Below are 15269 nucleotides of genomic sequence, written 5' to 3' on the forward strand. Positions count from 1 at the left end.
TTCTGTCTGTCTCTGTCAGATTGTGACACAGAGTAGGCTTTCAGGAGCGCAGATCTAACGATTATTATTTCATTGTTTTGGGGCTGTTTTGTTTTTTAGAGTCGGTGGGTGGGGGGGGGGGGGGGGGCTGTTGCATTATATTGCATAAGATAACAAGACTTTGTAATCCCAGCTAGCATACTGAAACTGAAGGACTGTTAGGTTGATTCTCCTCCCATTGTGACAGATCAAGCTTATTTACTGCAAGTGAAAACACATTACTGCTCACAGTGCATTGACGACTCACGACTCTATCCCCTATCAGTTACAGTCACAGACCCTCGACAAACTGTCTTCCACATGGACGGCCAGGGCAGTTAGCTACAGTATCAGTGTCCTGTAGTACAGTAACACTGCAGTACAGTGTGTGATGAATGGGGATGGATAGGGGAAGATACTACTCACCCCCTCAGTGTTGGGCCCAGTGTTAGCCAACATCTCCTGCAGGGCCCGAACAGACAGGGACTGCTCCAGCACAAAGTTACAGATGCACAGGTCTGGAGGAACATACTGCAGGAGGGAGGGAGGGACGGAGAGAGAGAGAGAGAGAGAGAGAGAGAGAGAGAGAGAGAGAGAGAGAGAGAGAGGAGGGAGAGAGAGAGACAGAGATTAAACACTGACATATTACTCATCAAGCCGACTAGCCTGGGTGCCTTGTGCTTCTGCATTCAACAGCGCTACACTTCTAAAGCTGGAACAGACTGGTACCCAGGCTACAAGCCAGCAAAATACAAATATCACACACACACGCACGCACACGCGCACGCACACACACACACTATTACACTGAACAAAACAAGCCAAAACAAGCCAAACTCAAACAAAACAAACTCAAAACAAGCCACTGTGAATAAATTAACAGAATAAAAGCTCCGACTTCTGCAACAACACGTCCTTTGCGGAGGAAAACTCATTCATTGAAATTCAGAACATTGACGTCAGTTGAAAAGAACAGTGGTTAGGCCTGTAAATAATTACTTTTTGTGTCTCTCCCGAATGTTTGGCCTGAGAGGAGAATTTGGAGCATCTGTCAAAAGGTAAGAGGCCTGAGAGTGGCTTGGCTGGGTACTAATTAGGTTTGTTTAATCCCCCTCCCTCGCCCTCCTCCTTGTGCCCTCCTCTTCTCTCCCTCTCTCCTCAGATCCCTCTAGGAAGACAACAACCTCCATTGTTCACTTTCTCTTCCCTATTCATCACATCCAACATGTATCTTACCAGGTTAGTCACGAGGGACACATTCTCAAAACAATTGAATCATTTTAATAATAAGGCCAGAGAGGTCAGTGTTGTGCGTCTTGTCTTGTCCCCCATGACCCCCCCACTCTGATGTCAGCCCCCGGGTGTCATGTACTGTGCTGTATGTGAACTGGAATGTGGCGGTACACAACAAGAGGGCCCACTTGAACATTTTAAGGAATTGTGCTAACTTAAGTATGGAATGGGACAGGAATGACACCCCCTGACCCCTCCAGCGACCCTTGACCCCTCGAGTGAGGTGTGAAATATGAGCAAGTTGAGGGGTGCAGGGGGTGATAATGAGGATGACTCTGTCACTCAGTGTGTGTGTGTGTTGTGTGTGTGTGTTGTGTGTGCGCGTGCGCGGTCGGAGGCTTAGAGTAATGTGGGGACAGTTTTATGTCAGCCTGTCTGCACACTCTCTCTATTTTATTACCAGAGAAGGGTGGAAAAAAAAAACACATTTAAAAAAAAAGGAGAGTAGAGAATGACAGGGGAGAGGAGGACAGAGAGTGAAAGACCGCTGTGAGGTAAAGTGCAACTCCCAAGACTCGTTCACTGCTTAATGAGGTGATCTCGCAGCCCATGTGACAAAACCTGAGCTGGGGTCGACGGGGTCGGTGGGATATTTCAGTTTGATTGCAGAAGAACTACACCGCGATCCAGAACATGACACAAATATGCCAGAAGTGCCATATGACCTTATGCAATGATACCTGGAACACATTTTTTAAATTTCCTAATTCTTATGAATAATTCAATTGAAAGGACCAATTATCATACTTCCCAGAGGGGGTGACTGAATATACTTCCTCTGCCTGAGCATCTGAGTTTTGAGTCACCTTGTCCTTTAAAGGTGCATTCCTTAATTTTAAGACCAGCAGCAGAGTGAACCCATCGTCATACTTGTGAGAACTGGGGTGTGCTTAGAAGTTAGACATGGCAGAGGGTAACATTGCCCAACATTACAGATAATATTCAATGTATACAAATGATAAATTAATCTCGTTACAGTATGTTGTGCTGCTTGAGCCGGGTCCCAGACCTACTACAGTATACAGCATAAGCTTCATCCAACTCCTCTGTCATTGTCATACCACATGTCCTCCGATTTCTACCTCCACCAGCCTCCCCTGTGCCCTACATGTTGTTTGTTGGTTAAAGAGCATACATATTTGGAACCAGGCTAGTGCAGCATTGCTTCCGATTGCAAAACCAAATATGAATGTCCCCCTGTCCTTCCTTTGGGCTAGTGGGGCTCACTATGACAGGTCGAGAGCCAGGTCTATCCAGAAGTTTGGTGTCAATGAGGTGTCAACACCTGAGATCTGCAGATGACAAACCTCCTGCCTGTGCCAGATCACAGTCCTCCTTCACAGCTCAGCCTGCTGATGCTCCTGAGGAGTGTGATTGACTGTGAGTTCACCTTCGTCATAATGCCCAAGGTGAGAGAGAGAGAGAGAGAGAGAGAGAGAGAGATTGTTGTGCCGTAGGCTACTTTGAGCATCACGGTTGCTTTTTTCATCCAGGTGAGATAAGGATTTTGGTGGGGTAAGCAAAACTAAGGGCCTCAAAGTCAAGATAGGTGCTATCCTTAGAGCCACAGTGAGATTTGTATATCACTCTATTATTTGTGACAGTTTCCTGACCCAGGGGAAGGACATTATTTCTTAGACTGGCAAACCTGTCTGGTTGTGGCGCAGGTGTGTGAAGCCCAGCATAATAAGGAGCAAACAACAATCTCTATCCCTAGCTGCACTGTTGGCCTACTTTCTCTAACTGAACTCATCAACAGGGAGGCTGGTGGAGGTAGAAATGGGAGGACGGGCTCATTGTAATGCATGGAATGGAACGAGGAACGGTCCAGAATCACGTGTTCGATGTCATTCCTCATTCCCTGCATTACAATGAGCCCGTCCATTCGATTTCTTCCTCCACCAGCCTCCGCTGACGGAGAAGTGTAATACATGTTGGCAGAGTGCAGACACACTCTGAACTTCGTGGCAGGGCATAGACACACAGTAGGAAGGTGAGGACAAACAGATGGCCTACACCACGACACCTCTCAACTGTCACTTTCGTTCTATCTCTTTAATGAGACTCACAGGCGAACCATCGGTGAGCAGGCTACTGAATGCTGCCTTTGGAAAACGTTGTTGGTTTGTGACTTCACAATTAATTGGATGACAGAATGGATGATGGTTAGGATTTAAACGATGAGGAACATCGAATTACAGTGTAGCAACGGTAGAGAATTCCGAGAGATGAGAACAACAACACAGAGGAACACAGATGACAATGCGTGGAAGCTAGCCGTGTGCTCCGACTGCACAACTTGTTTGTATTATCATACATTTCTATGCCATAACCGTATGCCTTTCAAGTGGCCTATTTGTGACTCAGATAGAGATAGCTGAATCATACACAATTTCAAATTCGGGCATTGAATTTAGAAATTCCTATTTCAGTGAAACTGAGAGCACCAGTTATTTGCAAACTGGGAGGGTCTATTAAGTCAGAGACTTGTATCACTTTGTATTATGCCAAATGCTACATAACATTCTAGAGAAGTGTGCGCATCTGAAAACAGTTATCAAAGCCAAATTAATTTAAAAAAAGACGGACTCAAATAGTGTTTTTTTTATCATGCTATAGGGTAGCGCTAAAAGTATCATAAATAAAACATTCACTCCTGCCAAGCACTCAGAGCCAACCCACTCACCTTAGCCTCAGATGTGGGTTCCAGGTAGCATAGCCGATTTCCCAATCCCTCTGCAGACAGGCAGAACTTCCGATTTTCTTTCTGGATGGTGGCGACGCTCTGAAGCACCACCTCATCATCCTGCCAGCAGAGAAGAGAGAGTTAGAGAGAGGCTATGAACAACACTGTCACCTCCACGCAATCAAACAAGCGATGTCTCGCCTTCCATTTCTCTGTACTGATATGAAAACATTGGTCTTCAAAGGCACTGGGCTCAATGCTAACCAGCTATTTACATTTGAGTGCAGAATATAGGCTATGAAGGAGATGAGAAAAAAGGCTAGACACTTGCATTGAGATGCACCCTGGAAACATGTCATAAACTAGGTCAACTGTCAGAAATGATAATGGATAAATGGATGGATGGATTACTTGTGTTTGCGGTTGCTCTGCCTGTACAAACACACTACTGTGTCAGGTTTTTGGTCCTCTGAGCGGAGCAAACACGTGTTATTTATGCAATCACAGGATAGTAAGAACCAGCATCGAATCAGCATAATACAAGCTATTGCAGCATTGAGCTATTAAGCATTGAAAAGTCAAGAAGAAAACATTTAAAGTTACAACCAATTATTGCCAGAATCAATATCACATAAACATGACAAGATTTCCAAACCTAGTTTTCAGCCTAGTTACATTAAGGGAATGGATTTAGCCACGAGTCCTTATTTGTTTATTGCACAGCGTAGATCAGGAAGCCATAATTGGACTGGGGTCAAACCTAAGCATGCAACAACGGCTGCTGCATCTCTGTGTGGATTCCCTGGCACTTACACAAAAGGGAGAGTTATTGATTTATGTGTCGGAAGCTTTCCCTAACTGGACCCTCTCTCTCCTACCAACACACGTCCCACGTTAATCTGATCTGGTGGTTGCCATGGTTCTGGCTCTCACCATCAGACCAGGATTAATTCATTAGATAGGCCCTACAGCCCACCACTGGAGGAGTCAAACTTCTATACATACCATAGACATGCGTGATTCTGGTTCGAATATATATACAAATATTGAGATCCCTCTTTCTTTATGTAATTCCTACGCGTCTGACTTGTTCTTGATGGTAACTTTTAGTAACTTTTCCAACCATGCGGAAGACACACTGTAGGCCTATGTGAAGTGAAACGTGTGCAAGCCCAAACATGTTTGCATGTTGCTTTCACCTACTCTGTGTTTTCAGAACGGTGAAGATGAAGGAGACTATTTAGATACACCCTAGGTATCACTTACCATCTGAACCCAGCCTGAACCTCTCAGCTCACCACCACCACCTATAAGATCTACTGTAGGTTTGTGCTCTGAGAGAGGGTGCCACCCTTAAAGCATCATCCTCATACCAGTTCTACTGTACAACATCACTATAACAGTCCAGTGCTGCTAAACCTAGCCTAAACAATGCCATTATGAACATAAAAATGGTCACAACTGTTGGAGAGAAAGCAATGTAATGGAACCTTCATGTACTGTAGGAAACTTCATAACAGAAGTTGACGGTCTGTGTTATTAATTTAAGAGAAAAGGCAAGCAGCGCTGACTGAGAGCCCCAGGCTCAGTCTGAGACCCAGACCCAGGCCCAGGCCCAGATGGGAGAACAGTCAGGAAAATATGATGTCTTAATTAACCTCCACTGCAGTGTTTCCCTCCAGTGGATTACAGATACATTAGAAAAACACGAGTCACAGCCTTGGCGTTCCTGGCAGCTCCCACTGAAGACTGGGGGCTGAGAGAGCTTGTTGTTCAAGTCTGAGAGATGGAAATCGAATATGGCAGTGGAACTGCTGAGGTTTGTCACCTCTTTATAATTAAGTAAATACGGCTTTCTTTTCGTACACCAGCTGTCTTGTACGCTACTGTAGCTCCAAACACCGACTGGCAGGCACAACTGGAATGTCGCGGTTGGAGGGTGTGTGCGTGTGTGCGTGCGTGTGTGTGTGTATACAGTATGTGTGGGTGTACGGCAGGAAAGGCTGGACTTGACCCCAAGCGAGACCTCTGTCTGTCTGTCTGTCTGTCCACCTGTCTTCGCGTCCGTCACAAAATCAATCAAGCGAAAATATCAATTCCACTGGACCAAATCTGAGTACACCACAGAGTGCCTGTCTTAATAGGGGGATTTTTTTTTTCCTCTCTCCTCCCCTAACTTGAGACTGAGCCAGAGAATCCGGTGATCCTGGGGACAGCAGCGCAGCCATCTGCTAGACAGCTAAAGAACCGCATCACAGTCTATCTATAGGGCTCTGGGGTGGTGCTGCATGTGTAAGGAGGGAGGGGGGGTCTAACCAAGTACCGAGAGCTGAGGAGCAACTTGACCCAGGCCCTACCCACCCCCACCGCCACCCTCAATAACACGCTGCCCCTGTCCTTCTACAGTAGCTCTCCAACCAGGCCTTATGCCTCAGACCACCATGGCATTACTGGCAACAAAGACTCAGTCACACTGGGCCTGTCCCAGGGGACGATTCCCTGAGATGCAGATGTGCTGCTGTCCCTTTGGCTTCATCATTCCTTCTCTCTCTCTCTCTCTCTCTCTCTCTCTCTCTCTCTCTCTCTCTCTCTCTCTCTCTCTCTCTCTCTCTCTCTCTCTCTCTCTCTCTCTCTCTCTCTCTCTCTCTCTCTCTCTCTCTCTCTCTCTCTCTCTCTCTCTCTCTCTCTCTCTCTCTCTCTCTCTCTCTCTCTCTCTCTCTCTCTCTCTCTCTCTCTCTCTCTCTCTCTCTCTCTCTCTCTCTCTCTCTCTCTCTCTCTCTCTCTCTCTCTATGAGCAGCAGGCCTGTGTGTCTTAATGGACAGGAGCAGGTGTGTGCGTGTGGCTTGATGCATCCACTGGCCGTAACCCGAGACCTCCTTAGGCTCTGCAGTGCCAAATGAATGCTCACAACTCACTACTGCCTCCCATGTGAACTTGAGAAAAGGTGAATATACTGAATCCTTCTGCACTGCTATTTTGAAACGCATGCCGTGCACATGCTCAGTGGGGACGGCAGGTTTTGACGAAAAAGCAGGCAGACGTTAAATGGAAGGAATCCCGCAAATACTGACAAGCTTGACTCCTTGTTTCACACCGTCTGACCGAGCGTAGTCCTCCTCTGAATAGCTGATCGCTTTGGGGTCGTATTTCTTGTAAATGTCAGACAAGGTGATTAGTGCTGATGGAGTTAGATGTTTTTAGCTAAGCTAAGGATCAAGGATCAAAATAAACATATAGTTGGGCAACTAGCACATAATCATAATCAGACGCGTTCTGTGGCCTTGTGTTATACCAATTTAAGGATCTAAAAGAACTCCCACAGCTGAATAGTAGGTGGTCCAAGTCTAGGCTAAACTCTTTGGTTCATGTGCTGACTGCTAATGTTTGAGGTGTGAAAAATGTGATTTTAGAGAAAGAGAGAGAGAAAGGGGGGGGGGAGAGAGAGGGGGGAGGGGGGTACTTGTGTGTCTGAAAGAGAGAGAAAACGCTAGCATGTTAGAGCCTTGAGAAAGTGAACAGGACCCTCTACAGAACCTCCTCAGTAGCCTAAAATAACACAGATTCATCAGCATGTATTCAGTAGTGAGCCTTGCTGTAAGCAGGTTGCCTACAGAGCACTACTGCCTGCCTGCCTGCCACTGACAGTTTAATGAGACGCTTGACTACATGAGGTGCATCCACCTCTCACCACCGTCAAGCCCCCCAGCACAAACTAATGGTCTTCATGGAATAATGATAGCAGGGCTTTGAGTGGGCTGGACTGGGCTAGGGCAGTCTCTGTGGGAGTAAAGCCAGAGTCTGGAAACTAGTGGAGTCGCTAAAGAGAATCCCTGGGTTTGACAGCATGTAGAGTCGGAACACTTTGTCACAGTTCGCGTTCAGTGGGCATCCAATGGAAGGAGACATTTTGGAACAAAGGAGGTAGCCTATTTGCTCACCTTGAACCAATAGGAATGCTCATTTTGATCGACAAAAATAGTCATTATTAATTGACATAAAGCACCACCAAAGCATCCTGAACACTATAGGTTGTTTTCCCTGCCAACTGGTTCTATTACAAATGACACTTGTCTTGAAATCTACACCACCACAGCCTGTTCCTCTTTTGAAGGCTACAAAGTGTAGCCTGAAGTCCAGGAGTTCTACACAGAACACAGTACAGTACCTACCTCTCCTACGGGACACAGTGGTGTAAAAATAGGCCTAGCCTCCAGGAATAGCACAGACACTCGCTATCAAACATGTATTTGACATTATGCTATTACTGTCACTCAGAGTGAAGCTGTGCGGTACAGAACTCTTCTTCTTCTTCGCCGTGTTGTCTGACACTCTGTGGCACCCAGGGCAGAAGGGAATAGGCACCATGCAGTACAGTACCCTTAGGAAAGAAGCATCGCAAAAAAAAGAGAAAGTAACTGAAAAAAAGAATCCAATGACTGGTGATTTTTTTCCCTCAATGTTGCTGCGGTTCACGGCATCCGAGAGTTATACAGTGTCAGTATTACAAATTGGATTTCTCTGGCTTAGTTTGCATGCATATTGCTTTAAAGCAGCTCTAAATAACAGGAGCCACCAACCATGCATCCGAGTGGGAGCTGGTCTGCATCAGCATTAGGGGAGGCAGGTAGCAATTGGTAAGTTGCTGGTTCGTTCCCCACCCCAGGAGGTAACTGAAGGGTTTCTGGCATCATATCTAAGGTGCCTAAGGTGCAGAAAATACCACATTCCAAACAGTTGATTGACGATTGATTGGCAAATAAAACATTGTTTGTTTGTTTATTGGGGAATGGTAGGCTTGGACAGGGGGCTCAGCTGGAGGAGGCCTGGGCGAATCTGTATGTCATCTAGAATCAACAGAAAGAGGGAGAGGTGGGGGGGGGGGGAATCAGGTAAGTGAAAGTCAGTCATCTCTGACCATCTTACTCTAAGCTCTCAGCTCCTGAGATAGTGCAATCAGTTTTAGTTTGCGAAGGTAAATGTCTGTGTAATTCTGTGCTAAGGAATAAGTACAAAGTTGCATGTAAAATTAAGGTTACAATCTGAATATTACTAATCTTTGTCAGTGTTTTTACAGAGAGACGTTTGACTCAATTACATTTCTGCTCTGGTAGAATACAGTAGTTTGAATTGGACTGGATAAGAGAGAAAATAAATGTTGTTTACAGTGTCTGACATTGGATCAATATCATTCTGGGACAAATGAAACCTGTTAAGAGAGGGATGAAAATTGTTTCCAAATCCATCATCTTAAAATGTCATCTCGGAGTCTGCCAGTGAGACAGGAAATCACTGTCATGGCTGGATGCACATCACAAATGGAGAATGCTGTTTCAGAGCTGAGAGAGACAGAAACAAAATCCAACATGACTTGTCTGCCTAAATTACAGATGTTCTCCATAATGGCAACAGACAAACATAAGATCTATTTGATTAGTCACTTAGAAAACATTCCCCTCAAAATTATTACTTTCAGATGGTCAACATAACTGCTTATCCTACAAAATGTCTTCCAAACAATGCTTATTCACCTCATGTTGATGTCAAGTGCAATGAAAACAAAGAACACCTATGATAAACCAAATGAACAATATTCATAATCTGTATCAAATTATTAGAATGACAACATACTGTATGCACATACTATTGCTGTAGAGTGCCATAGCACAGTGCCACTATTGATGTACTGTAGTAGCAGTTATATAAATAGAACCTAATAAACCTAATATCCTTAAGCACAAACAAACCTGATTCTCAGCAGCTCCACACCTATTCCAGGCCGCTATTGATTGATGAAGGTAATTATTTTGGTTGAGAGTCCCCTCACGCTGGTGTACAAAGTGTGATTATGTTGCTAATTCAGTCAGGACCTCCCTTAGCCAACAACTCAGTCTTTCCCTCCTTTGGTTCACAATACAAACCAACCCAACACCCGTGTCGACTTTCATTCTAAATGATTGTTGTTGTGGATAATATGTACAGTAATTATTGTTTGTACGTTGATTTTGTGCATTTATATGTGTTTTGAATTATCTAATAAATTAAATCAACCAATTAGTCAGTCAACCTTTTCAGGATCAATAGGAAATAAAAACAAGAAGACTGGGCCAGTGTTCAGGACTCCTAATATAAAACACAACAACAGAGACCTCTCGCCTTGCTGTGCTGCCTTTACAATGAGAGGAGAGATGACAAATAGCCTTGTCGTACCACTTCCATAATTCATAGCATTTCATGAGCTTGTCAACATTGGTTCAAGGCTCTGGACATAATGCAAAAACACGACAGATTTGGAAAACAAACTGCCATCCGGTCCTTGAGTGACAGACCTTTTCCATCTCCTGTCGCCTGGCGAGTATAGCTCAATGACAACTTCACCCATGGCCTTTTTAATGCAGTGATCATATGCATTACGCTGAGCTTTGCAAAGTCTAAACAACTTTCAACTTTCCCAAGAGTAAACCTAGCCAGTGAGGTGCAAAGGCTGTAAAGCAACATTCAGAGCTACATTTAGTTTAATGATGCAAAAGGGCAACAACAACAAAATGGGCAATGTTGTTTAGTCATGGGGCATGGGGCACCGAGGTAAAGGTAAGGCAAATACTTGAAGCCCTAACATCAAAGTACTGTCAGTGTTGAGGAAGCTATGAAAGTTTGTGTCTCTGAATCTTTGTTAGTTTGTCAAACTAACATTACATCAAAACTACTTCGTCCAACACCCAACAGTCAGTTACTGAACGATGACTAGTGTATGACAGAAATTGAAATGACTAAAATGGTTTGAAATCACTGAGACATTTGAAGTTCAAGGGCTGGAATAATAATTAAATTCCTATTTCTTTTTTTTGTTTTGGGGGGGAAAATGTAGTGAGTAATGACAGTAGCTCACTACACTGCTACAAGGCAAAAACGTAACAACTGAAAACACTACTAAGATTTGAATTTAGTATAACTACCACCAAGCTACATCAAAATGTAGTTAAACTAACAGTTGAGCTACATGGAGTGAAACTACTCCCCAAACACTGAGCACTGCAAATGTAAGAAATGAGAGCTGACATCCTGTCCTTCAGTGCTGATGACTAAGCCCACAGGAAGAGTGTTCGATGCCAGGGAACACATCGTAGCTAGGCCAACAGACCCTGATCAATCAATACAAAGGAAGTCCTTCTCATCCAATTAGGATCAAGTTAGGGAGTTCTCCTGAGGCTGCAGAACAAGAGCAATACAATCAGATGCATGTGAAAGGGGTAGTCTGATGTATCAAAGTTGCAGACCCATAAACTATTCAACTTTGAAAACTATTTGTCATTTAACTTATGTCTTGGAGCCCATTGGGCAACATTATAGTGTATCGTTTAATGCCAGACCTAAGCCACGATGACTAATCTCACAATACCTAGAAATTGAATAGCGTAATGAAACAATAAAACTTCTGTTTCGACTGATTTGAAATTTTGCGGTAGCAAGCTGTTGATTTCTAAATACTGTTTCAACCCACTAAAAATGGTGTTAAAGTGCTACTGGTGTTGTGATTATGCCCCAGCTGATGCAATGGCCCTGGCGTGGCGTGGTGTGGTGCCAGGGGGACTGTGTGTATGCACGGTGGAAGCATCAGCTTTTAAGAAGCTAAATTTAAACCCTCAGAGTCCTCTTCTGGAATGCAGAAGGCTTCCAGAACAACATAAACTCCAAATAAGCCCTGTGCTGCTACTGGAGAAGTGGAACCCTGGGCTGGCTGGGGCACCTGGGCTTAAAGCTGCAGCTACCTTTCGTCCTTCAGACTCACCTGCACAACATCCAGTCTATTAGACCTATGAAGTTAGGTGACTACGTAACTTTGGTAAGATGACATTAATCCATGCTGCTGGCTGCATGAAATGAAACAACAATGATTCAATCAACTGAAAACATACTGACTAAGTCTGTTGTAAATTAGTAGTTTAGTTACAATGTAATTACACAAAATAATACAAGTTCCATGTACAGTAAAAACACTGCAACACTTGCTGAGGAGTGACAATGTGTGAAAAATGCCTTAGCATCTCAATAATACTAGAATAAGACAAGGTGATGCAACACAAAACACAAACACCTTTTTTGTTTTTCGATTTGCCAGGACCAGAGTCCTACTACCAGCACTGGCCTCTTGAGAATACTGATCAGATATATCAGATATAAGAGATGTCTCCAATTTCAGAAAATGCAATTATAATTTGCAGTAGTGACACGACAATGGTACCATTAAGACATCTGAAACACACAAATGCACGTAAGAGTTTTTAAGAGTTTAACTAAACTGCCAATAGGTTTATCCTTAATCCGTGGTTTAACATTCACCTCCACTCAAATCCTTTTCCTGGTTTCCATTGACGGGGGGGCTCTGATCAATGGGAGCTTTCCCACGTTTACACTTCAACAGCAAGGTGAGATTTCACACACTCACACAATATTTTAATCATAATCTCTTTAAGCCTGTATCTCTGATGTTCAGTCAGTTCATCAATCTGTAATCTCTACTATGTATATTGGAAGCATTGTAGATACATTGCAGGTTTTTGGAACCTAATCCTAAAACAATCAACAAACAAAAAAAATTATATGACATTATAACAATGTACAATATCCAATTCAAGACATGATTGGACTGACCTTGTCTTTTCTAAGAGCACAAACACTACACTCCAACTTCAAGTTCACATTGGGCATCCAAGTGTCTTCATGTTCCAAGTGAAACTAGATTTGCTAGTTCTAACAGTGATGGGAACACATTACATAATCTATACACATCACATCTGACAGACCAAAAAGTGGTCGATTATGTCAATAAATGTAAATTAGATCCTAAAATCCATATTAATTTCCTCCCATAATTCATGCTATGGGCTTGTTTTTTCTCTATTAAACTTTAATAACATGTTTATGTGGTCTTGGGGGAAGCCCCCTCACAAATCGCTGTTGTCATCAGATATTCAGGATGCCTTTGTGACAGGGGAATCTAACAGGCATGGGTCAGCATATCACAGGCATGCAGAATACTAGGGGCTGTTAAATACAGGGACCTGTCACTGCCAACCTGCCAAATCTATATTCCCTATGTGTTAGGCTACATATGGATCAACAACTAGTATGCTCTTCACACAGAATACACTTGCAGAAGAGACCTTTGCTCAATGACCTTAAATAGCAATTATTTTCGCACACCATATAAAACCATAGCCCTGACCCAAGAGGGAATAGCCGCAGCCCACCAATGGATACCAACCGGGTACAGACCCACCATTTGAAAACTAATTGAATTTCTATTCATAATAGACCAAGAGAGAGAGGAGGGGAGGGAGGGTGTCATTATTTTGGACAGACTGTGCAAGAAGGTGTTAAGCTGCAGCAGTAGGTGTTATCATTGGTGCAGCAAGGAGCCTGCTGAATTACTTTTGCTTGGATTATCATGGGACCCTTGTCTCCAGTGTCAAAATAAAGTGATTAGGCCTGGTCAATATGTGCATGGTCAACCTACCGTGATGTCTACGCATACCTGCCAACATAGGTTACAACCCCTCATATCGCTTTCACAGATAACTGCTGTGCACACAACCACACTCTAGTTTAGCTACTGTAAATAATATCCGCCAAACCACTAAAATAGCAAAGCCTAGCAAAGGGTAATATGTGGTGTGAACAGAACTTATTAAAACGCCTCTCACTACGGAGAAAGCTGAGCACAAAAGTATAAATAGCCTTCATTGATGATAGAATGGCATAGATTCCGAAGTAAATGCAACAGCATGTAGTCAGAATAACAGAACAATCCATGTTCTTTGAATTTAAACGGGTTATTCTCATTTTAAAAATAGGCACAGACTGGTGCAATTCATTTCACATTGGGCAATCCTATCCCCAATCATAAACACATTAAACCAAATCACAACTTTTTACCCTGCATTTTTTCACTAATGGCTACGTTATTTGTCCTTGCACTTGCAGATGAGACTTTCATTTAAATTCCATAGCTCGAGCCCTGTTGACAGGTGCGCCGAGAACGAATATGCCGCTCGCCCAATGCGCATAGGGTGTGCGGTGCACCTGCGACAAGTTCGCGACGAGGGTAGAATTTCATGAATTATATTAACCCCCCAAAATAAATCTGTAAAAAAGCGCAGCATTAATAAGAAACCCAAAGTTGTAATATCCAACTGAAAAAGCTGCGCATAAAGTCCGCTTGCTCCTGCATTGACATTAGTTGTAGCTTACTGTAGGCAAAGCCTTATCAATACAAGAAACCAAGACAACCGCTCCATAGAAATGAAACAGCACTAAAAACAGCTTCCGTCAGGGAAAATAATAATACAAATCACTACTTACAGTTCTTAAGAACTGAATCTCATCTTCTCCTTCTCCACCCTCAGCCATGGCTGTGAAGGAGCCTGCTTAGACTCTGAAAGCCACCACTGACTGTGGGCAGAAACGCGATGCTGTGCCTCTCCTGCTGATATTAGCATAGAGCTCATCCACAGCCATATAGGGAAGGCCAGGGCAAGCCCACCACCGCACCGCTGATTGTCACTCAAGCTCCCTGCCCGCCAGCAGTGCGGTCCTGAACGGGAGCGGAGTGGAGTGCGCGCGCGGCGCATCAGGGCACGCAGACGAGCGAGCCGGATGATGCGGTTGTGTATGTGTTGATAATAAGAATGGGTCAACGGGGAGAATTAAATAACAATACTTGAGTAGAATACGAAGTTCGGGACTTTCGTCTCTCTCTCTCGCGCTCTCTCTCTAAACGAGGGATAAACGAGATTAAACTGTGTTTAACATTTTGCCTGATTGATTTCGTGAAGGCAATCAAATCTTACAAATTACCTTGCCCTGGATTAGACACGGCGACTTCTTACCTGCCAAGGTGGCCCAAACTCCCAATTAACTAGCTGATGGCCGGAATGTAGGTCACGAGACCTTTACCTGTTTAACACGTGAAGCAATTTTCCCCAGTTGAATTGTATGCTTTTTACCCATAACAACTCTAAATTTTACAACTGCTGCTTGTTGCTTGCAAACGTAGAAGAAAATAATACGAGCAATCTTATCGGCCTATTAATAACAAGCTTTTGATATGCTACACAATCCGAAATGGGGTTGTCCTACTTGATAAATCATATGTAGGCTAGACCTATATCCTACAAGGTAGACACCGTAAGACTAATGGGCAACTTTAGTCCCGTTTTCTTCTTCCCAATTATTTAACATGAAACATTTTGCTGTTGAGCATCAAGCTTGTTT

At 43.8% G+C, this 15269-nt stretch overlaps 1 protein-coding gene across 1 annotated transcript in view; it reads right to left on the bottom strand.

The window, feature by feature from the left end:
- The window catches only part of ryr3 (ryanodine receptor 3), an 83996-nt gene extending 69579 nt beyond the window's left edge, over positions 1 to 14417 (bottom strand). Inside the window, exons 1-3 of the mRNA XM_083689093.1 lie at positions 14358 to 14417; positions 3998 to 4117; positions 445 to 549 (exon numbers count right to left, since the gene is read on the bottom strand). Coding sequence (XP_083545219.1) covers positions 445 to 549; positions 3998 to 4117; positions 14358 to 14405 — 273 coding nt within the window. The 5' untranslated portion in view covers positions 14406 to 14417. The remainder of the gene's footprint in view (positions 1 to 444; positions 550 to 3997; positions 4118 to 14357) is intronic.
- Positions 14418 to 15269: the final 852 nt, after the last annotated feature.

This window comes from Argentina silus (assembly GCF_951799395.1).
Source record: "Argentina silus genome assembly, chromosome: 17".
In the NCBI taxonomy this organism is placed as follows: domain Eukaryota; kingdom Metazoa; phylum Chordata; class Actinopteri; order Argentiniformes; family Argentinidae; genus Argentina; species Argentina silus.